Below are 20,076 nucleotides of genomic sequence, written 5' to 3' on the forward strand. Positions count from 1 at the left end.
CCAGGCTAAAGAGTCCCAGCTCTTTCAGCCTTTCCTCATAAGGGAGGTGCTCCAGTCCCATAATCATCTTGGTTGCCCTACGCTGGACTCGCTCCAGTAGTTCCCTGTCCCTCTTGAACTGGGGAGCCCAAAACTGGACACAGTACTCCAGTTGTGGCCTCACCAGTGCAGAGTAGAGGGGGAGAATGACCTCCCTCGACCTACTGGCCACAGTCTTCCCTATGCAGCCCAGGATGCCATTGGCCTTCTTGGCGACAAGGGCACACTGCTGGCTCATGGATAATTTGCTGTCTACCAGGACCCCCAGGTCCTTCTCCTCAGAGCTGCTTCCCAGCATGTCCGCCCCTAACATATACTGGTGTTTGGCATTCTTCCTTCCCAGGTGCAGGACCTTACACTTGCTTTTGTTGAACCTCATTAGGCTCTTCTCTGCCCAGCTCTCCAGCCTGTCCAGGTCACGCTGGATGGCAGCACGGCCCTCTGGAGTGTCGGCCACCCCTCCCAGCTTGGTATCATCAGCAAACTTGCTGAGGATACACTCTGTCCCCTCATCTAGGTCATTAATGAATATATTGAACAAAATTGGTCCAAGTATTGACCCCTGAGGGACACCAGTCGTTACAGGCCTCCAACTGGACTCTGTGCCGCTGATCACAACCCTCTGAGTTCTGTCACTCAGCCAGCTCTCGATCCACCTCACTGTCACCTCATCTAGCCCATACTTCCTCAGCTTCCTAATGAGGCTGTTATGGGAGACAGTGTCAAAAGCCTTGCTAAGGTCAAGGTAGATGACATCTACGGCTCTCCCCTCATCCAGCCAACCCGTTATAACATCATAGAAAGCTATCAGATTGGTCAGGCATGATTTGCCCTTGGTAAATCCATGCTGACCACTTCCAATAACTTCCTGTTCCTCTATGTGTTTGGAGACGACATCCAGAATGAGTGGCTCCATTACCTTCCCAGGGACAGAGGTGAGGCTAACCGGCCTGTAGTTCCCTGGGTCCTCCTTCTTGCCTTTTTTGAAGATTGGAGTGATGTCAGCCTTCCTCCAGTCCTCAGGCACCTCTCCTGTTCCCCATGACTTTTCAAAGACAATGGAGAGTGGTCTAGCGATAACATCTGCCAGCTCTCTCAGCACTCGCGGGTGCATCCCGTCAGGGCTCATGGATTTATGAATGTCCAGCTTGGCCAAGTGGTCTCTGACCCGGTCCTCCTCAACTAAGGGAAAATCTTCCTCTCTCCAGACCTTCCCCCTTGCCTCCAGGGTATGGGATGCGTGAGGGACGGCTTTATCAGTGAAGACCGAAGAAAAGAAGGCATTCAGTAACTCTGCCTTCTCTGTGTCTTCCACCACTAGGGCACCCGTCTCATTCATCAGTGGACCTATATTTTCCCTAGTTTTCCTTTTTCTGTTGATATACTGGAAAAATCTCTTCTTGTTGTCTTTAACTGCAGTGGCCAAGCTGAGTTCTGATTGAGCTTTGGCCTTTCTAATCTTCCCCCTGCATAGCTTTGTTATATCTTGATAATCCTCATAAATTGCCAAGCCCCTTTTCCAGAGAATGTAAGCCTTCCTTTTTTTTCTGAGGTCCAGCCAAAGCTCTCTATTTAGCCAGGCTGGCCTTCTTCCCCGTCGGCTCGTCTTTCGGGACATGGGGATGGCCTTCTGTGCTTCTAAGAGCACCTGCTTGAAGTATGACCAGCTTTCCTGGGCACCTTTGCTCTTCAAAACTGCCTCCCAAGGGACACTCTCAACCATGCTCCTAAACAGGCTAAAGTCTGCCCTTCGGAAATCCAAGGTGGCAGTTTTGCTGGCTCCCCGCCTCCCTTCACCAAGAATTGAAAACTCTATCATTTCATGGTCACTCTGCCCAAGACGACCTCCAACCTTTACATCCCCCACAAGACCTTCTCTGTTAACAAACAGTAGCTCCAGTAGGGCACTTCCCCTAGTAGGTTCCTTCACCAGCTGTGTTAGGAAGTTGTCTTCCACACACTCCAGGAACCTCCGGGACTGTTCCCTCTCTGCGGTGTAGTATTCCCAGCGGACATCCGGGAAGTTGAAATCCCCCACAAGAACAAGGGCAGATGATCGCGAGACCTCTGCCAGCCGCTTATAGAATACTTCCTCGGTTTCTACATCCTGATTAGGGGGTCTATAACAAACTCCCACTTACATCACTGTTTCAAGTTACGGCAAGCACCTGCAATACTAAGTCGTTGCTGGACTATTTCATGTTCAGCAATAGAGAATTCAGTGCAGGAAACACGGGGGTGATGCACAGAAATGCAGCAAGCTGGAAGGTGCTGTCAACTTGGAGAAAGCGTTTGAGGTGCTGGGGAATTTTCAGAGAGGTATGAAGAAGGGAGGATGTTTTTCCGGTGTTGGAGAATGTGTGGAAATGGATAGATTAGTGGGTAAAGCATTAACTCTTGATTGATCAGAGGTGGTGAGGAGTAAACCATGAGAATTAGGAGGAAAACCACTTATCAGAGTACCAGGCCCACATGTGGAGTTCACCCAGAGGGGGAAGGGCAAAGTTTTTTCTCTTTTTCTCCTAAACTGAAGACAAAATGCTGCTTTGGTTTTGGGTGCGTTTTTGGGGTGAGGTCTGTCTTACCTTCCTGTAGAGGACCTAGAAAAATGATTTAAGGCAATGGTCTCCACCTTTTTTGATCACACACCCCATCGGTAAATAACTTGTGACCACTCAACCGCAATGTATTTTTATTTCTAAATTATATACGTATACTACTGTACAAATATGTATATCATAAAATATACACAAAAATAGAAATTAAAAAAGGACAAAAGAAAGGTTAAACAAACACTATTTTTAAATTTTTAAAATTGTATTTATTAATGGTACAAAACCCATTTTCTTCATGTACCACAATGGATTGTCTTGCACACTCCACTGTGGAGACTGTCTGAGATCTGTAACATAGTTAAAATAAATTTTCCAGTCATCAGGTAGTAACTCTTTTCCCCCCTTCCCCCCCTTTTCTTTTGTGTGGTTTTTTTTTTGTTGTTGTTGGGGTTTTTTTTGGTTGTTTTTTTTTTAATATTTGTGCTGTTTTCCTAGCTGACGTTTCCACTTAAAAAACAGAGCATGATGCAAGGGTAAAAACCTTTAGACTACATCCATGATCTGATTATGCTCCTGGCCTGACCCTAAGTCTTTGGCCCCTGGTGGTCTGTTGCTCTTCCAGGTGCAGGCTCACTGGAAGGTGACAGCTCAGAGATGAGGACTGGGAGAGGAAAGTTTGTAGTCATTGCCTTTAACTTACCATTAAGAGATTAAGTATTTGTATGTAATAATAAAAATGTCTACAAAGTAGGTTTATTTTGAAGTAGAGAATCCAGGTAAATCTTCAGCTCTGCTGTAAGCGATTAGATCACCTTCTGCCCAAACCTCGTTTAGTTCTTCCTTTTTAAATTTTCTTCTGTGTATAATACAGTGTTCATGAGACCTGTCCAGCTCTGTTACAGTTTCAACTATTAATAAAAGATGTTGTCTCTTTCCAAGGATTACTACGGAATTACATTCCCTGCTCCTGCAACCTTGACGGGCAGAGATGGGAGCCTTGCTAACAATCCGTACTCAGGTGAGCGCTGCTTAAAGATGAGGAGGGTAAGTGAGATGTGGTGGTTTCTAAATGCAGATCATCGTGCCGTTGCTGAAAGAGCAATCTCTTTTCCCTTCTGTAAGCAGTTAAACCCGTCATTCCAAACTAGTCAAACAAAAGCAAGCATCTCCCTCTCAGCCCTCACGTTGATGTTTCTTCATGGTTTTGGTCAGTAATTCATATGTGACTTCTTCTGGGATTTAGTTGGATAGCCTTTGAGAATAAGTGCAAAATCGTTATGATTGTAAATGTCTAGTGCCCTTCCTGAGCATATACAGGTGTTTGAAAAATATTCCATAGCTTAGTCATTCTTCTCGAAATGCAACTGGCTTGCTTTCCTTCTTTGCCACTGGAATAGACCCCCCTCAGCAGCTCCGCATACTTTATTACTGCTATTTTAGCACTTTTATGTTCCCAGCAGCAGCTGCATCTAGCAGGCTCTCCCTCATCTTCCCCAAATCTAATGGAGTTCATTCCCAAAAACATGTGGTCTAAGAAGCCCTTCATCATTTGTGCTCTTGCTCTTCAGTTACCAGCATGCAAAGATGACATTAATGCCATTCAGGATGTTCACTCAGTGGTTTTCATTGACTGCCAGTTTAAAACTGTAGCCATGGGCGTTATAATTCCTATTAAGGAATTAAGGGTATTAAGTGTTGTCATACTTCTTGGTAACCAACAAAAAAGAATACTGATTGGGAATGAGATAGACATGATTGATGTATGTCACCTCCCTGAAAAACACATGAACATGCTGCTCTGTAGGCTGACAGAAAATGCAAGTGTTTGGGAGTTTTCTGCTTCATAATCACTTCTCTCAGGCAGCTGCTTTTGGGTTAATAACCGAATTTCCCTTCCTACTTCTTCAATAAGGTGGCCCACGATGCAAGCCTTGCTTTCCTGGCCTTCAGCTACTGTCTCCAGAACTTTGGTGGTGTGAGGAACCAGACATCTAACTAGTCATGATTGACAAATAAACATTGACAAAAGTGTGCCCATCACTGCCTGTAAATTCTAACTTGCTTTCAGCCCATGAAGCTTAGCTAATCGGTTTAACCCTCATGAGAGTCACACTCTAACCCAACAACCATTTGCTCTTTGGCTATTTACCATACATCTGCTTTAAGCTTGTTTTATTGCAATGATCTGATAGTAATGAATCTGCTTGGACCATGTGAGATAGGTAAGTATTGGTATCTCCATTTTATCCATGGATTAGCCATGGCACGGTGTTCTGTGCCACAAACAGGCAATGTCGCTATGGCCATCAGGAACAGAGACCCAGGAGAGCGCTTCCCATGAACAACTGCAGGCTTTCAAGTATAGGATGTGCTCTCTTCTGTTGTTTATCTGCTTGTATTCAGAGGATTTGAGTCGTTTCAGTCCACCGCATTTGGAGTAGCTTTGATAGTTTTTCTGATAAGTTCGTTCTTTCACAGGTGACGTAACAAAATTTGGCCGTGGGGATTCTGCCTCCCCTGCTCCTGCTACCACGCTCGCCCAGCCGCAGCAGAACCAGACGCAGACTCACCATACAACTCAGCAGCCCTTCCTCAACCCGACCCTGCCCCCAGGGTACAGCTACACTGGGTTACCTTATTATGCTGGTGTGCCCGGTGTACCCAGTGCATTCCAGTATGGGCCAACCATGTTTGTAAGTGTGACAGCCTAAACTGTAACCCTCCTTTCGTGCTTCTCTGCTTTTGCTCTCTCCAGTCCAAACCTACATCTTAGAATCACAGGATGGTTTGGGTTGGGAAGGACCTTCAAAGATCATCTCGTCCAACCCCCCTGTCATGGACAGAGACATCTGTCACTAGATCGGGCTGCTCAAAGCCCTATCCAATCTGACCTTGATACACTTCCAATGATGGGGCACCCACAACTTCTCTGGGCAACCTGTTCCAGTGTCTCACCACCCTTACTGTAAAAAATTTCTTCTTTATGTCTAATCTAAACCTACCATCTTTCATTTTAAAATCATTGCCCTTTGTCCTGTCACTACAGGCCCTGATAAAATGTTCTTATGCATCTTTCTTATAAGCCCCCTTTAAGTATTGAAAGGCTGCAAAAAGGTCTCCCCAGAGCCTTCTCTTCATCAGGCTGAACTACCCCAACTCTCTCAGCCTTTCCTCATAGGAGAGGTGCTCCAGCCCTCTGATAATTTTTGTGGCACTCCTCTGGACCCGCTCCAGCAGGTCCATGTCTTTTCTCTTACTGGGGACCCCAGAGCTGGATGCAGTACGCCAGTGGGGTCTTGCAAGAATGGAGTCATGTTGTTTTCCCCAGTCTTCAAGGGATCTGCAAAAATGTGCAAGCGTGAGAAAATGGGTGCAGGCTCTTCTCCGAGAAAACGGGAAGTTTAAAAGGCCAGAACTCATGGACTCCTGCACAGGTTACTGTAAATAGCAGACAACTGCAGCTCATGGACTCAGCGTTCCTGAAAGCCCTTACCAGTCTATGGAGAGTCAGCAAGCTGAGTGCCTAGGAAATCCTTTTGAGGATGGAGAAGGCCCCATTAAGTCAGAGAGCAGCACTGTTAGTCTCAGGACGAAGAAGGTTATTTGGGAAGAGGTGATGCTGCAGGCAGAAGGGTAGATGAGTCTGGTTTAGGGCCCTGTAGGACTGTGTTTTATGAAACGGCCTCAGGCAGGAGTTGGTGTTTCATTTGATTCTGGAGGGAGAGCCCTGTGGTTGCTCCTTCTTCAGTTGGTAGGTAAGGATTTGCTGTTTACAGTCAGCGAATGAAAGAAATATGCAGCCTGTTCTGAGACAGGGCGGCAGTGCAATCAGAGGGATGGCTTTAGCAGAAAACTTGGGGCTTGCATAAATCCATTACAGCAAGTTACTGCCGGAAGCGTGAGTGCCGTGTCCCAGGCCATCCCAGTGCTCCCAATTCCAGATTAAATTTCCCATGTGAGGTGGAGGTGCCTTCCCCACTAGGTGGCAGAGGAAGCTTGCGTTTTGTGTGTGGTTCCCCAGTTAACAGTGCCTTTTGTGCCCGCCCTTTGTCCAGGTGCCTCCAGCATCTGCTAAACAGCATGGAGTCAACCTGAACACCGCATCAACTCCTTTCCAGCAAGCAAGTGGCTATGGGCAGCATGGCTATGGAGCAGGTATGCTTACTACTGTGCTTTTCACGTGAGCATCTGCAGAGCTGCTTGCACTCTGTAACACCTTGTCTTGTACACACCGGCAGGCTATGATGACTTAACGCAGGGAACGGCAGCTGGAGATTACAGCAAAGGAGGCTACAGTGGGTCATCTCAAGCACAAAACAAATCTGCTGGCACTGGACCTGGGAAAGGTAACACATGAGACTTGAGGTTACTCTTGAGTGGGATTTAGTAGGGCAAACTCCCAGAATTGCCAGTGCTGTGCAGTCAACACAGCAGCCAGCTCTAAACAGGGTCACGATCCAAGCTGTTTCTCCATCTCCCGTATACAAAATGCTTTTTTTAATGACCCAAGTGTTCCTTCTAAACTTCATGGCTGAACTTTGCGTAAGGATTTGTGTGGCTGTTACACAGCTTTGTCCACAATTATACATGGGAGAAATGGTGAGCTGTTTCTTCTGACACAGTTTTCTTCGCTGAAGAATGGTTGTCCTGCAGCAGTGCCATGTTTTTGAAGCCTGAGCAGTTGGATGCTTCCGCTCAAATGGTCCTCCGCCAAATGATGACTAGATTTTGAGTTTTTTGGTAGGCACCTGAAGTAGCTGTGTGTTAGAGGCAAACACAGGAGTTCACGTATCTCTGGGCTGTTGTTTCAGCTGCTGTCTGTACACCCTGTAACTCATTGCATTGTTTCATGCCTGGAAATGTTTCCTTTGTGACTGTAAAGGCTGAAGAATTTATACAGCTTATATGAAAGCTTTATTCTGCACATGCTGGTTAGATCTGAGAAATGTATACTGAACTGCTTAGCACTAACTAGTTCATCCTTGGGCTTAAGCAAATACCAAGCATTTGCTGTGCATTTGAAACACCAACGGGACTGTCTTCAGCCGAGTGCTGATCATGGTTTCCTCAGTGGAGGAGCAATGCAAATAAGAGCAATGTTCTAGGAAGGATACAACCTTAGAGCAGTGCACACCTTCTGAGTCCAGTCCTCTGATTCACTGGCCAAAGGAACTGCAGTTTTTATTCTGATACAAGTGAAATGGTTAGAACCAGTATTTGTAAGACTGTGAATAAGTGGCTAGTTTGAGAGCCACCTCACTGGTAAGTGGGTGTTTCTGAGCCTGTTGTGGCACACTCTGGTCCAGGTGGAAGCCGGCCTGAATCAGTGATATTCTCTTGGGGCAGAGGAGCATTGCAGACCTCACCCTTCTGCAGAATGTGAAAGGACAAGGGCACAAATGTGTAGCAGATGCTGAGTCTCGTTGCTTAGCACACTACTGGAAAGCTTTTGAATGCTGCAGTAGAGCCAAATGCATCCCTAATCCTAGGGGAAAGCTGGCTTTTTGGGAGCTTAAATGAGTGCTTGGTGCCACCAGCTGCTGCCTGGTGAAGTGCGTTTGAATCCAAGGGGTAACCACTGGGGCGTAGACGTGGGTGATTTATCCCCATGGGCTGGTTTCCTGCTTTGCAGTGGAAACGAGGAACTGAGTCTTTTCTTCTGTTCCTATGTGGGGAGCTGGGGGTCTCAGAGCACAGAACCCCACCAGGCTGTCCGGCAGCCACAGCAGGGCTTGTGGTCATTGACTTTCTCATTGTCGGTGGCTTTTTTTTTTTTTTTTTTGCTTTCCAGGTGTTTCTGTGACCTCAAGTAACACAGGTGTGCCTGATATCAGTGGCTCAGTCTACAACAAGACTCAGGTGAGCAACGCTGGACCGTCCTTCCTGATGGCCTGAGTCCAGGCCGATGGCTGCTCCTGTGGAGCACAGGCAACTGGGGCCATTCCTAGGCTGGTCAGTCTCAGGCTCAGCATCCGTGGCATTTCTTACGCTGGCTCTGTTTGCTGTTGGAGAGGAGCCTTGTTCTCTGTCCCACTGCTTCTGCCACATCAGCTCCTGCTGGTAGCTGCTGGCATAGCAGCTCTGCGCTGCTGCACGCTGCCCACACTGCCCCACGTGTGTTGTGTCCTGGGTGCAGATGAAATGTGATGGCACTAATGTTTTTCGTCAAAATAGCACCCAAAACAGGTGAGCGGAGAGGCCATTTGCTTTTCACCAGAGAGACTGGTTAGTAGTGCCCACCCCTAACACCCAAGAGTCCCTGTCCCATGGTCTCCTGTGACTCTTGCTCAGCTTGCACCTTACTAGGGAAAGCAGAAAGTGCTTTGATGAGCTGTGGTGTGCGGTGGGCTTACGTCCAGCTCCTGTGTTCCCATTCTTGCACCCTCAGCTGGGGGAATTGGTGTTTGGCTGTGATCCGTGCTTACACGTAGGAAGCCAGCTCTCAGCTGCACACTTAGCATTAGAGGTCAAGCTTTGGCCACGGGGAGGAAAATCTTAGAGCACGTTCTTCTTGCATTTTTTTACGGGCTTCCCTGGGTAGGTCAAGTAATTCCAGGCTGAGCTCCCACAATGTGTGAAGGACTGATTTCAGGCAGCTTCTGCCATCCCATGTCCCACTGTATAAAAACAGGTCAGGGGAAAAAAGGAACACAGTCGCTGCGGAAATAAAAATAAAATAAAATAAAATGTCGGAGGAATTAGTACAGAAATATGGGTGGGAACAGGAGCTGAAACTCATCTGTTGAAGTGCTTGCAGGTATTCGATGTCACTTGGCTTGCTCATGGGGTTGGTGGAAGGTTCAGGGGATGTGTGTTTGGGCCTCTCTTGTTCTTGTCTGGTCTCCATGGGGCGGCTCACACTGGTCTCTGTGTCCCCTTTGCTTCCCATGCAGACGTTTGACAAGCAGGGATTCCATGCTGGCACGCCACCTCCTTTCAGCCTGCCCTCTGCTCTTGGATCGACTGGGCCCCTGAACCCTGGTGCTGCCCCGGGTTATGCTCCAGCCCCGTTTCTGCATATCCTGCCTGCTCATCAGCAGCCTCATTCCCAGATGCTGCATCACCATCTTCAGCAAGATGGGCAGGTGAGTCGGCCCCTTCTGCTTCTGCAGTGTGTCCGAGGGCAGATTGCTCACACGCACATCCCACTGGGGTCTTGGTGGTTTTTTGCTTTGCTTATTGGGAAAGGGCCTTGACAATGACAGCAGACTGACAGACTCAATGCCATTGGCCAACCTGGGGAGGGAACCTCATGAAGTTCAGCAAGGGGAAGTGCAAAGTCCTGCAGCTGGGGAGGAACAACGTCACACACCACTATATGCTGGGGGCTAAAGCAGCTTGTCAGAAAAGGTCCTGGGGGTCCTGCTGAACACCAAAATGACCATGAGCCGACAACATGCCCTTGCTACAAAGAAGGCCAACGGTATCCTGGGCTGCATTAGGTGAAATAGCAGCAGCAGGTTGAGGGAGGAGATCCTTCCCCTCTACTCAGCACTGGTGAGGCCACAGCTGCAGTGCTGTGTCCAGTTCTGGGCTCTCCAGTACAGGAGAGACATGGATATACTGGAGAGTCCAACAGAGGGCCACAAGGATGATGAAGGAACTGGATCATCTGTCCTACGAGGAAAGGCTGAGAGAGCTGGGACTGGTCAGCCTGGAGAAGAGGAGGCTCAGGGGGGAACTTACCAGTGTATATAAATACCCAATGGGAGAGCGTAAAGGGGATGGAGCCAAGCTCTTCCCAGTGGTGGCCAGTGACAAGACCAGAGGAAGTGGACACAGACTGAAATACAGGAGGTTCCTACCCTCTGAATATCAGGAAACACTTTTTTGCTGGGGTGGTGACCAAGCTCAGGCAAAGGTTGCCTGCAGAGGTTGTGAAGTCTCCATCCTTGGAGGTGTCTGGACATGGTCCTGGGCAGCTCACTATAGGTGACCCTGCTTGAGCAGAGGGGTTGGACGAGATACCTCGAGAGGTCCCTGCCAGCCTGTGAGTCTGTGAAGAGGCCATCCTGAAGTGGGGTGTGGAGAGATGGGCTGTGAGGTGTAAAGGCAAGGCAGGCGCTGCTGTCCCCTGGCTGTGGCAGGAGAGCAGGGTGCGAGCACTTATACTGTAACTCTGGGGGGAAAATCAAGCATCCCTTTGTACGTTGCACGTCAGCTTCGATTTCTGATTTGGTTTCAACCAGCCCAACAGCCCATATAGTCCTTTACTCACTGTAAATGTTCCCTGGAAAAACAGTGTTCTGCATTAGAGTCCAGAAATAGGAAATGACTTCTCTCGCCGAATGTGTGACATTCTTGGCTGGTGCACTGACTCCGTTCACCTTGAGCGAGCTCCTTTGCTGTCCCCAGTCCTGCTGCTCTCCTTCCTTGTGCTCGAACCTGGCCGGGGGAAGGGGGGAGAGTGGTGCATCCCTGCGCTCCTTCTTGGTGTCTCTGTGGCTGTTCATCCTGGATTGTGAGAAGCAGAGATGTTGCAGAGCAGAATTGGATCTGAGTGGATCGGGGGGGGCATCGCTGCGTTGGTGGGTGTCAGGGCTGTCCCTGGGGGCGGCAGCTCTTCTGGTGACTTTCAGATGGGCTCGTCTTCCTGGGACCATTGATGCCCACGTCTCCTTCCTTTCTGATTTCTAGGGTGGATCTGGCCAACGCAACCAACCCAGCACCATGCAGCAAAAGTCTCAGGCTACCAAAACCGCCTACGGCACTTCTCCATACTGGACAAACTAAATCTGAAACCGGGGAGAGGGGAAAGAATGAAAGGAGGAGAGGAGGAGGGGGGAAAAAAAAAAAAACACAAAAGAAAAGAGAAGAAAAAAAAGACGAAGCCCATTCCTGGAGTTATTAGGAGAAGAAGTAACTGCTCAGCCAAACATCTGTGCGGGGAGAACTGCAGACAGCCATCCATCCTCCGTGTGACTCGCCCGCTTCCTCTTTGAGTTGCTGTTGTATGTAATATATTTATGTATGTATTTGTAAATGTAATAGAGCCTAAATGTGGTTTTCTGCATCTTGCAGCCTGTTTTATTTTCTTTGTAGAAAAACTAATTATTCATTTCCTATCTGCACCAGGGCATCCTTCCTTGTTTTTTTAAGCTCTATGGGCTTTATAACTGTCAAAGACAAACTGCGCCGTTTGTTTTGGTTTTTTTTTTTTGAGCTGGAGCCCGTCTATTTAATGCAGTTCTAAATTTAGGCAAATAAGAAGTCTGGCCCACCCCCCCAAAAAATAGAATCAAGGTGTGTCCTGTTGGTTTGATTTCTGATCCCAATACAGGTGTTACTTTAAAGAGGGAGGGGGAGTGGGGGGGGGGAAAGAAAGAAAAAAGTGTTTTGTGGGCCTTCCCCTTTCTTTCGTCACCACCCCCCCCCCCATGCTGTGGAAGATGAATTCTCACGGGCAGTTTGGTCACTGTGGCCCTTGGTTGCAGCCTTACCTTTTTGTTTTGTTTCTCTAGCAAGAGACTTTGGATGGCTCAGTGTGTCCTGGAACCTCCTTTCCATCATTAGAGACAAAAACTATGTAGCGGTTTCTTAAATAAAAGTATAAGCTGTGTCTTGTACCTCTTTCTGCCCTGGGCCACCCTGGCCAGGAAAGCCAGAGAGACTGGATGGAAACTTCTCACTTTTTTTTAAAACAAAGACCCCAGAGGCAACTCCTGGTCCTTCTTGTCCTGCACCAGTGCGGTGAATGTTTTAGGAGTTTCATTTCTTTATAGCCCTTTCTCCACCTAATAAAGATCTGAGCATATCACTGCTGTTTGTCTGCATTTTCAAAGGCTCCAGTAGCAGTTTTGCTTTCACAGCCTGTCCCTTTCCACCTGCTCTGGCAACAAAAGGTTGGCTGGGAGGGGAAAAAAGCAGCAGATGGGTCTGCAGGGGATACCAAATACCACGACGAAGGTGAGTGCACCTCCGTGCTGAGAGCTCGCAGGCATCTGCAGTGAGGATGGGATCCTGGGCAGCAGCACCCTGACGTCTCTGCTGTCCTCTGGCATCGTGCTCTGTCCAAGTCCCCGTGGAGCGGCTGCGATAGGTAAGGAGGGAGCGCAGCTGCAGCACTGCCCTGCTTTGCCCATGAGGTCCGTGGCCTCTGCCAGGAGGAAGGTCAGTGGTGAGGGCTCCTGAGGGGTGGCTCCTGCTCCGGAGCATCCTGGCCCTGTGCAGCATGGGAGGCGGGTAAATGTGAAGCTGTACGTGTCCCGGCAGCAGGCGAGGGGCTTTCTTGCACTTCCCAATTATGTTTCAAGACACACAAACGAAGTACATCTGTTTCTACTATAAGAACCACTTTTCTTCCTTAAAGTCACACTTCTAACAGCTTTCAGGTCCTGTGAGACCCTGTTGGCTTGGAAGGAGTCAGTCTGTCACCCAGTCCCCCACTTCCTCTGAGCAGCACAACATGAACTGGACTGGAATTCCTCTGCCCCAGACCGAACTTCAGCAGCTGCCGCAAGGCCTTGGCCGCTGCTGTCCCACTGCCACCAGCTTCGGGGCCTGAATGTCAAGGAGGGCGAAAATGTTTCTGCCGCCTGGGGACTTGCTGGGGACAGGGTCTGCCCCAGCAGCTGAGCCCACGGCGCTTATGGCAACCGCACCTCATTTACCTGCCGGCAGAGCTGCTGCCTTGCAGGAGCTGTTCTTTGAAAAACAAACCCAAAGAACTTAAGTTTCTTGTTTATAGAAATCCACTGCTGTCCCACAGGGGTGGCTCGGTCCTTGCTTGTGTGTTGGGGTCCAGGAGCAGTTGGAAGTGGCAAAAGGCAACACTGGAGCATTGGTGCCAGCTCACGGCAGCCCCTGAGCCTCAGGTTTGTTGCAGCGCAGCAGCGAGGGTGATTTCCTCACAAGGACTGCAGCCAGTGTGTCTCTGCTGCCGCCAGCCGCACAGCGTCCCTCCGCAGCAGTGCCGGTGGGCACAGAAAGGCAGCGCTTCCAGGCCCGGAGGCGGTGGGCTGCGCTGCCCTCTGGCACCCTTCTCCTCCCCAGCACAAGGCAGCAAAGGCAACTCCAGCACCTTCCTGTGGGCTCCCCTCCTCTCCCACTCCCATCGAGAATTAACAGGATGTTTTCCCTGTTTCCTGACGCTGCTGGTTCCAGCAGGGCTCTTCTGCAGCAATTTCCTCCCTACTGCCCTGTGCCACAGGCTGAGGGCAGAGCTGCCGTTGCTCACCTGCACTCGGCCACTGAGGAAAGGGGAAAAAAACCTGGGCAAGCAGCAGCTGCTGGGGTTCGCCCAGCGCAGGACGGGGGGGCGCAGCTTGTCCTGCTTCTGGTACCACACCTGCTGGATGAAGCAGCTGCTGGCAGTTGTGGAGCCAGGCAGGAGATAGACCCAAGCCTGATCCCTGTGGTAAGGCCCAGACAGCACCATTCCCCTCCAACGTGGAGACTCCTCTGGGGTTGCAGCTGAAACGCTGTCCCCCTTCCTCCCGCAGGGAAGCAGGAGAGCCCTGGCACGGGCCACACTGGATGTTGCTGCAAAGTGCAAGTGCAACCCCTCTACGCTTGTCCTGCTAACTTCAGCTTGACGGTAGCAGCGAGGCACTGCAAAAACACACTTCACTCTTGAGTCTGCAGGGAACAGCTCAGGGCAGGCAGGGCGAGCACCCCGAGGCGCTGGCATTGATGACCTCAATTCCCCTGCCTGCCGCTGTGTGTGACCGCTGCAGGAGTGCGGAGCTCTGGTTCCCCGACAGGAAACCAGCCACCATCAGCAGCAGCAGCTCTGCCCCAAGTCCTGCCTCCCTGTGGTGGTCACAGGAGACCATCGTCCCCCAGGTCTTCCCTGTGCTGCCTCAGGAAGACTAAACATAACAGCAGAGCTCATGGCCTTTCGCCAATGCGCTTCTCTAAATCAGGTCATTCTTTAGGCTTGGGTGCAGGCAGGCAGCTAACAGCAGCTTTATTTTTTCCAATAACCTTATAGATATTTAGGTATAGGCATTGATGCTAGAAAAGCACTTAGCTTGTGAATAGCTGTTACGCAAAGCTTAATAACCCATGCGAATAAACCAGCTCAATTAACAGGGAAGTAACAGTACAGGAATATTTTCATTTCACATTTTTATTAGTAGACAGATGTGCAGAAAAGACAAAATATAACTACTGAAGGGGGAGACAACACAAAAATGCATCAGTTAATTCTTTCTGGTAAATTATGTTGAAGAAAAAAAGGAAAACATCTGGGATTTCAGCTAAGAAAACTACTAAGAAATCTAGTGTACCCTGCTGGTTTCAGAATGGTTGAAAAATTGCATTTGAAAGGGCATGTAGTTGCAAATGTAAACGCTAATATTGGCTGAGACAGGAGAAAAGGGTTAAGAAAAAAAACCCCAGAATACACAGATCAGGTAAACATTTTTCTGCAATTTCTTAAATAGTTTCATAAAAACCCTCATACTTCAGTTTGAAAAGAAACCAGCAAGTCAACAAGCAATGACACTGCACAGGACAGTGGGGAAAAGAAATCAGTCTGGTTAATGTGGGAGCTCTCAAAATAGGTTGCTTTTTCTCTTTAAAAAAAGGGGTAACAGAAGAGTCATGATAATGCATTTTACAACACCAAGCTTGAAAATACAAGTCACTGGAGAGTATACAGTGAAGACGGTCAAAAGTACAAGGGAAATCCTGAAAGATGCAGTATGCTCATTTCAAACCACCGCCTCAGCACAGCCAGCGTTGCCACACTCTGCTCCATCACGCCCCAACAGCCCCCCCCGCCCCCAAAGCTGGCAGTCACGTCCCTGCCCCGCTGTGGCCCCAAGACCTGCCCTGCAGCCAGGAGCTCCGGAGACCCTTTGCCAACACCACCGCTCCCCTCCCCGGGCTGAGTGAAGCTGGGGGCTGCCCCACAGCAGCACCAAGTACAGGGGCAGCCCCACCCCCCCCACCACCAGCCCCACTGGCTCCAAAAAGCACCAGGGGCTTTGCTGGCAAGATGAGCTGAAGGAGCCCATGTGGGACAGTTCAGGAGGGTCCAGGTGCCGTCCAGGTAACAGGCAAGCAGGAGGGCAGACAGTGGATGGGAGGAGCATGGTGGGAGGGGGAGAACAAGGTATCACCCCTTGGGCTGCGTTGACTCTGCTGGGGCAGAGGGAAGACCCAGCGGCACAACCTGGGGCAGAGGAGCTGCAAATCCCAGCCAAGCAGCACTTGGAAACCACATCTGCCTCGCTCATGTCCAACGGAGCCCCACCAGCCTCCCTCCCCTCCCCAGGGGCTGCCTTCCCCTCCTCTCCCTCCAGGCAGACACCTGATCGCACAACAGAGTTTACTCCCACCAAAGCACCCCTTGGGGGACCACCGCTGGTGACGTACCATTGAAAACCCTGAGATATACAAGGGGGAGGCATAAAGAAATGCCTGAGCCCGCGGCTATCACCAGGGTGACTGCCTCGGAACCGGCAGGGAGGGGGGGGGGTCTCGCCCCAGCAGGGCCAGCACCCCCAGTGCTGCCAGGGCTTAGTGCTGCGGCCAGGGCTGGCTGCCCATCATAGGGAAGGTGAAATCAGGTCCCCGCACGAGAGCACGCTGCAACAGGTTGATGGTGCTGAGGGGGACAACCAAAGAGGGTTCTCAGAAACAAGCATGCAGGGTCCCCCTGCCCACCAGGGAGGACCCTAAGCTCTGCCAAAGGCTCCCCAAAACATGCAGGAGGCCAAGCTCAGTGCACCAGCTGAAGCATGCTGCTAAGTAGCCTGTCAAGCCCTGCTCCTGGCCACCCCTTCCAGCCAGAAAGCACTGGTTACCCCACTGCCACAGACCATACGCAATCACCCTCGTCCCTGCCGGGCAAGGGAGAGCCCAGCACACAGCCATCATGTCCTCACTGCAGGCACAGGGACAGCCTGGTCCCCCCGGGCAGGCAAAGGGAGCTCTGATGCCTGCTGACCCCACAGGGCTGCGTTTGCCAGCACGCGAGACCAACACACGCACCAGGAAGAAGGCTCAGGCCAGCACTGGAGGTGGGCTGCAGGAAGCAAGGGCTGGACGCCAGCTCTGGGACAGGAGCTATCGGCCTCTGCCGCTGCCAAAAACAAGTTCAGGATGAATGTTGGCCCACAAAGCCCAGTGCTTCTGTTCTCCTCCCTCTGGAGAGGGGGAGCAGGCAGCAGATCTCAGTAGCATGGCTAAACTGAACTTTTTCTACCCCAACCTAGTCTGGAAAAAAAAAAATTAACAATAAATAGCAACCCAGAGCTCAGTTGCACAGACTTGAAGTGTTAAGTGTTTATTTTAGGGTTCATATCACAAGCCTTTTTCAGTGACAAAGCTGATTGTGCCCTCTGGGGTTCCAGGGGCCAGCTATTTCCTAACTTGAGCAGGCTGAAAAGGAATACTGTACCTTTCAGTGACATCCCATCAAGCTCAACACACAGTAGCTTTACACTCTCCGCCCCACACCTTATAAAGGAAAAGCCACCACCACAAGGCTAAATGAATGTACACACGCTATTATTGTAAATGGAGCAGCTAAACCTTGGCAATTTGCTTTGTGTGGATTTTTTTTTTCTTCCCAGTAAATGCAGCACTTGAGCTCCCGAAAACCCAGCTTCCACTGGGTTTATTCCAGCTTTAAATACATTAAACATCTCAATGCAAGACTGTATTTAATTCAAGAACCTAAATGCGAGCAAACCTCTTTCGCTGTGAGCGTTTTGTAGAGAAGTGAAAAGGGGAAGTTTCTTTTTTTTAAAAAAAAAAAATCATACAGTGATAAAGGGTTAAGAATGCAAGAATTCAGATATTCTGTGAAGGGTCTCTAAGAGGTCCATAAAAAAGGAGCAAAACGATCCATACAACAGGAGACAGCAGGAGACAAAGTTTGTTTTTTTGTGGTTTTTTTTTTTTTTGATCCCCCCCCCCACTTTTTTGCTCGACTGCTGCTAGATTACCGCTGCTCCCTTCTGGCCTGAGTCGGCAGGGCAGTACAGGGACGTAGAGGGAGCAGGTCACGACTCCTCGTTGCCAGAATCATCGTCATCGTAACAGTCGGCATCCTCCTCCTCCTCATCTTCGTCGTCAATGTCATCATCATACAAGTCGTCGTAAAGCAAATCTGAACTGTTGTCATTGGAAGGCACTTTAGTTTTGATGCAGTACTCTGCCAGCGTAGTGGGGACCTTCACGCCGTCCTTCTCTGCCTCGGCTTTGGTAGCCAAAACCTGCTTCCTGCAGGGAGAAGGACACAGCAACATGGGCAGGGCCCTGTGCCAGCGCGGATCAACTGCCCCCCTCCCGGCCAGCCCCAGCCCCAGCCCCAGCCCCGCGCTCCCGGCAGCTCAGAGCCGATGTTTGTCCAAAGCACCACAAGCAGCACTAGCAACAGGCGCTCCACAGGTGTTTGCAGCACACGCGCTCTCAGCAACACGTGAAATCAGTTATTCTACAGGGCGGCACATAAGAGACCCGACAGCGCCCTGAGCAATTTTTGCTCCATTTGCCATAGAAGGGATGGTCAGGGACATCCCAAGACGCAGCCACAATCCCGGCGCTGCCTGGGGCTGTCAGCAGACAAGTGTTTCCCGTCATCCCAGGACAGGCCCTGGCTGCCGCCTCCCAGGAGGGAGAGGAGCAGGTGGCAGCCTGTCCCTTCGCCCCCTGCTCCTCCCTCAGCCACGCTCCACTGATGGAGCGCATCCAGCTCCGCTGAAGCCAAGGGAGCTGGAGGGGACTGAGATGACCTCGCAGGGGCCCTGCGTAGCTCCAGCCAGGGCTGTGCACAGCATCTCCAGCTAGAGGAGTCCACGCTGACGTGGTCTTGCCCCAAGCCTTGCCCATCCGCTGCTCTACAGCAGCCCTGGCTTGAGTTTATGTCATCCTCCCTACAGCACCTGATGAACCTACAACTTCTCAGAGGACAGTCAAGATTGGACACTGCTTCCAGCTCCGCAAATGCCTGGCAAATCCTGCTGATATTCCTTCAAAGTGGGAGGGACAAGATCATGATTCATGAGTGCATTAAGCACAGCATTAGCCGGATGGAGTCAGATTGAATCACACCCCAAGCAATGCAGGCAGTGCTCAAAGGCAAGCGGGGACTTCGACTGGGATTTACTAGCAGCCAATAGGTTTTGCAGGGCATTGTGCCAGATCAGTCTGAAAAAAGAACAATTTAAAGACAGATCAGCCCAATCCTCCTGCTTCGTAAGTTTACGCTGCTTCTAGGTGCTGAAAATCCTAGAGCGAACAGAAGCGCGGACTTGGAATAAAGTGGTAAAATTCATTTCCAAGGAAGCAACCACAGCGAGAAGCTGGTTTCAGCAAATTCTGCAAGCAGCCTGTTTTACGGGATTCAAAGCAGGAGGCTGGCCGCACAGCGTCACACGTGGCAAAGCTTACCTTATGATTTCAGCATACTCCTTGTCTTTTCCTTTACTGTCCCTCCATTTCCTGAACATGACTGACGCATCCACGTTGGCGGGAGAGAATGTGTTGGGCTCATTAAGCAAAGAAATTACACTCAGTAAGATAGTCCTGAAAAAGGCAACCACAACAGCAGAGTCAGAGCTAACGCATTCCCGGATTCTGGATACCGACAACTTCTTTAGGTGATGCATCAGAAACTTGTTTAAACTCAAAACTTAAGCTAAGGACAATACTTGAAAGGACAGCAGATATTTATGAGCCTCATACCCTGGCCACCAGTGATGGGAAGGTGACACAATATAAACCTCAAGGATCTCATCTGGCCCCAGACCACCATCTCTGTGCACGTGCTTGTGACAGGGCAGTAGGCAAAGCCAGGATCAGCCCAGAATTCAGCTTGTCCATGCCACCCGTGGATGGTGCAGGGCTGTAAACCTGCTTGGTGAGCCTGTTCCTGGTGACATGCAGCCTCCCAGCAGAAACCCAGGCTCTTTGCCCTGCCCTGTTTAGGGAGAAGGGACACTAGCCAAGGCCACCAGACCAGGCTGCACTGCCTTCCCTGCCCCACCACCTGTCAAGAGGTTGAAGCTTCAGGCAGGTCTCCCCTCTCCTCAGCTTGTGCATCACCACAGCTGCTGCAGCAGCACTCGGGCACAGCACAAGGAAGACGCTGCAGATGTTTTTCAATGCCCAGGCAAGCCGCCAAGGGCCCAGCAGGATTTGGCTGCTGGTACTCAGCAAAGCCAACACGAGCCAGTCCCGTAACCCCCGGCTGACAGACAGCCTGCCTGGATTTCTAGCAGCACAGAGACAGCTAGCTGCCCTGCAGACACCACCTCCCTCGCCCAGACCCTTCCCCGGCATTTCCTGCAACCCTTCGCACTGCAGAGCCTCAGCCCTTCGCTGCTCACACGGTGCCACAACCAGCACAAGGCTCAACAGCGAGTCCCATCGGGCAGCTCCGCACAGCCGGCCTCCTGGCTGTAGCTACCACCGCAACAGCTTCACACGTCCGAGGTGGACCTGCTGGCAACAGCTTCCGATTTAAACAGAAGAACAAGAGACAAGGAGTAAGTCTTGAAATACAGCAGGACATAGCAACTGCGTT

The 20,076-nt window shown here is 50.4% G+C and overlaps 2 protein-coding genes across 5 annotated transcripts in view; one reads left to right on the forward strand and one right to left on the reverse strand.

Moving 5' to 3' along the window:
* The window catches only part of UBAP2 (ubiquitin associated protein 2), a 152,465-nt gene extending 141,137 nt beyond the window's left edge, over positions 1–11,328 (forward strand). For 3 of the 4 annotated variants that reach the window (XM_063319813.1, XM_063319814.1, XM_063319816.1), the window contains 7 exons: positions 3,534–3,612; positions 5,073–5,287; positions 6,650–6,749; positions 6,833–6,940; positions 8,386–8,453; positions 9,488–9,679; positions 11,232–11,328. In XM_063319813.1, coding sequence (XP_063175883.1) covers positions 3,534–3,612; positions 5,073–5,287; positions 6,650–6,749; positions 6,833–6,940; positions 8,386–8,453; positions 9,488–9,679; positions 11,232–11,327 — 858 coding nt within the window. In that variant the 3' untranslated portion in view covers position 11,328. The remainder of the gene's footprint in view (positions 1–3,533; positions 3,613–5,072; positions 5,288–6,649; positions 6,750–6,832; positions 6,941–8,385; positions 8,454–9,487; positions 9,680–11,231) is intronic. The other variant, XM_063319815.1, reaches the window with a different exon arrangement.
* Positions 11,329–16,800: 5,472 nt separating this feature from the next.
* The window catches only part of UBE2R2 (ubiquitin conjugating enzyme E2 R2), a 54,663-nt gene continuing 51,387 nt past the window's right edge, over positions 16,801–20,076 (reverse strand). The window contains exons 4-5 of the mRNA XM_063320226.1: positions 18,942–19,076; positions 16,801–17,771 (exon numbers count right to left, since the gene is read on the reverse strand). Coding sequence (XP_063176296.1) covers positions 17,552–17,771; positions 18,942–19,076 — 355 coding nt within the window. The 3' untranslated portion in view covers positions 16,801–17,551. The remainder of the gene's footprint in view (positions 17,772–18,941; positions 19,077–20,076) is intronic.

Source organism: Chroicocephalus ridibundus, chromosome Z (assembly GCF_963924245.1).
Source record: "Chroicocephalus ridibundus chromosome Z, bChrRid1.1, whole genome shotgun sequence".
Lineage (NCBI taxonomy): Eukaryota > Metazoa > Chordata > Aves > Charadriiformes > Laridae > Chroicocephalus > Chroicocephalus ridibundus.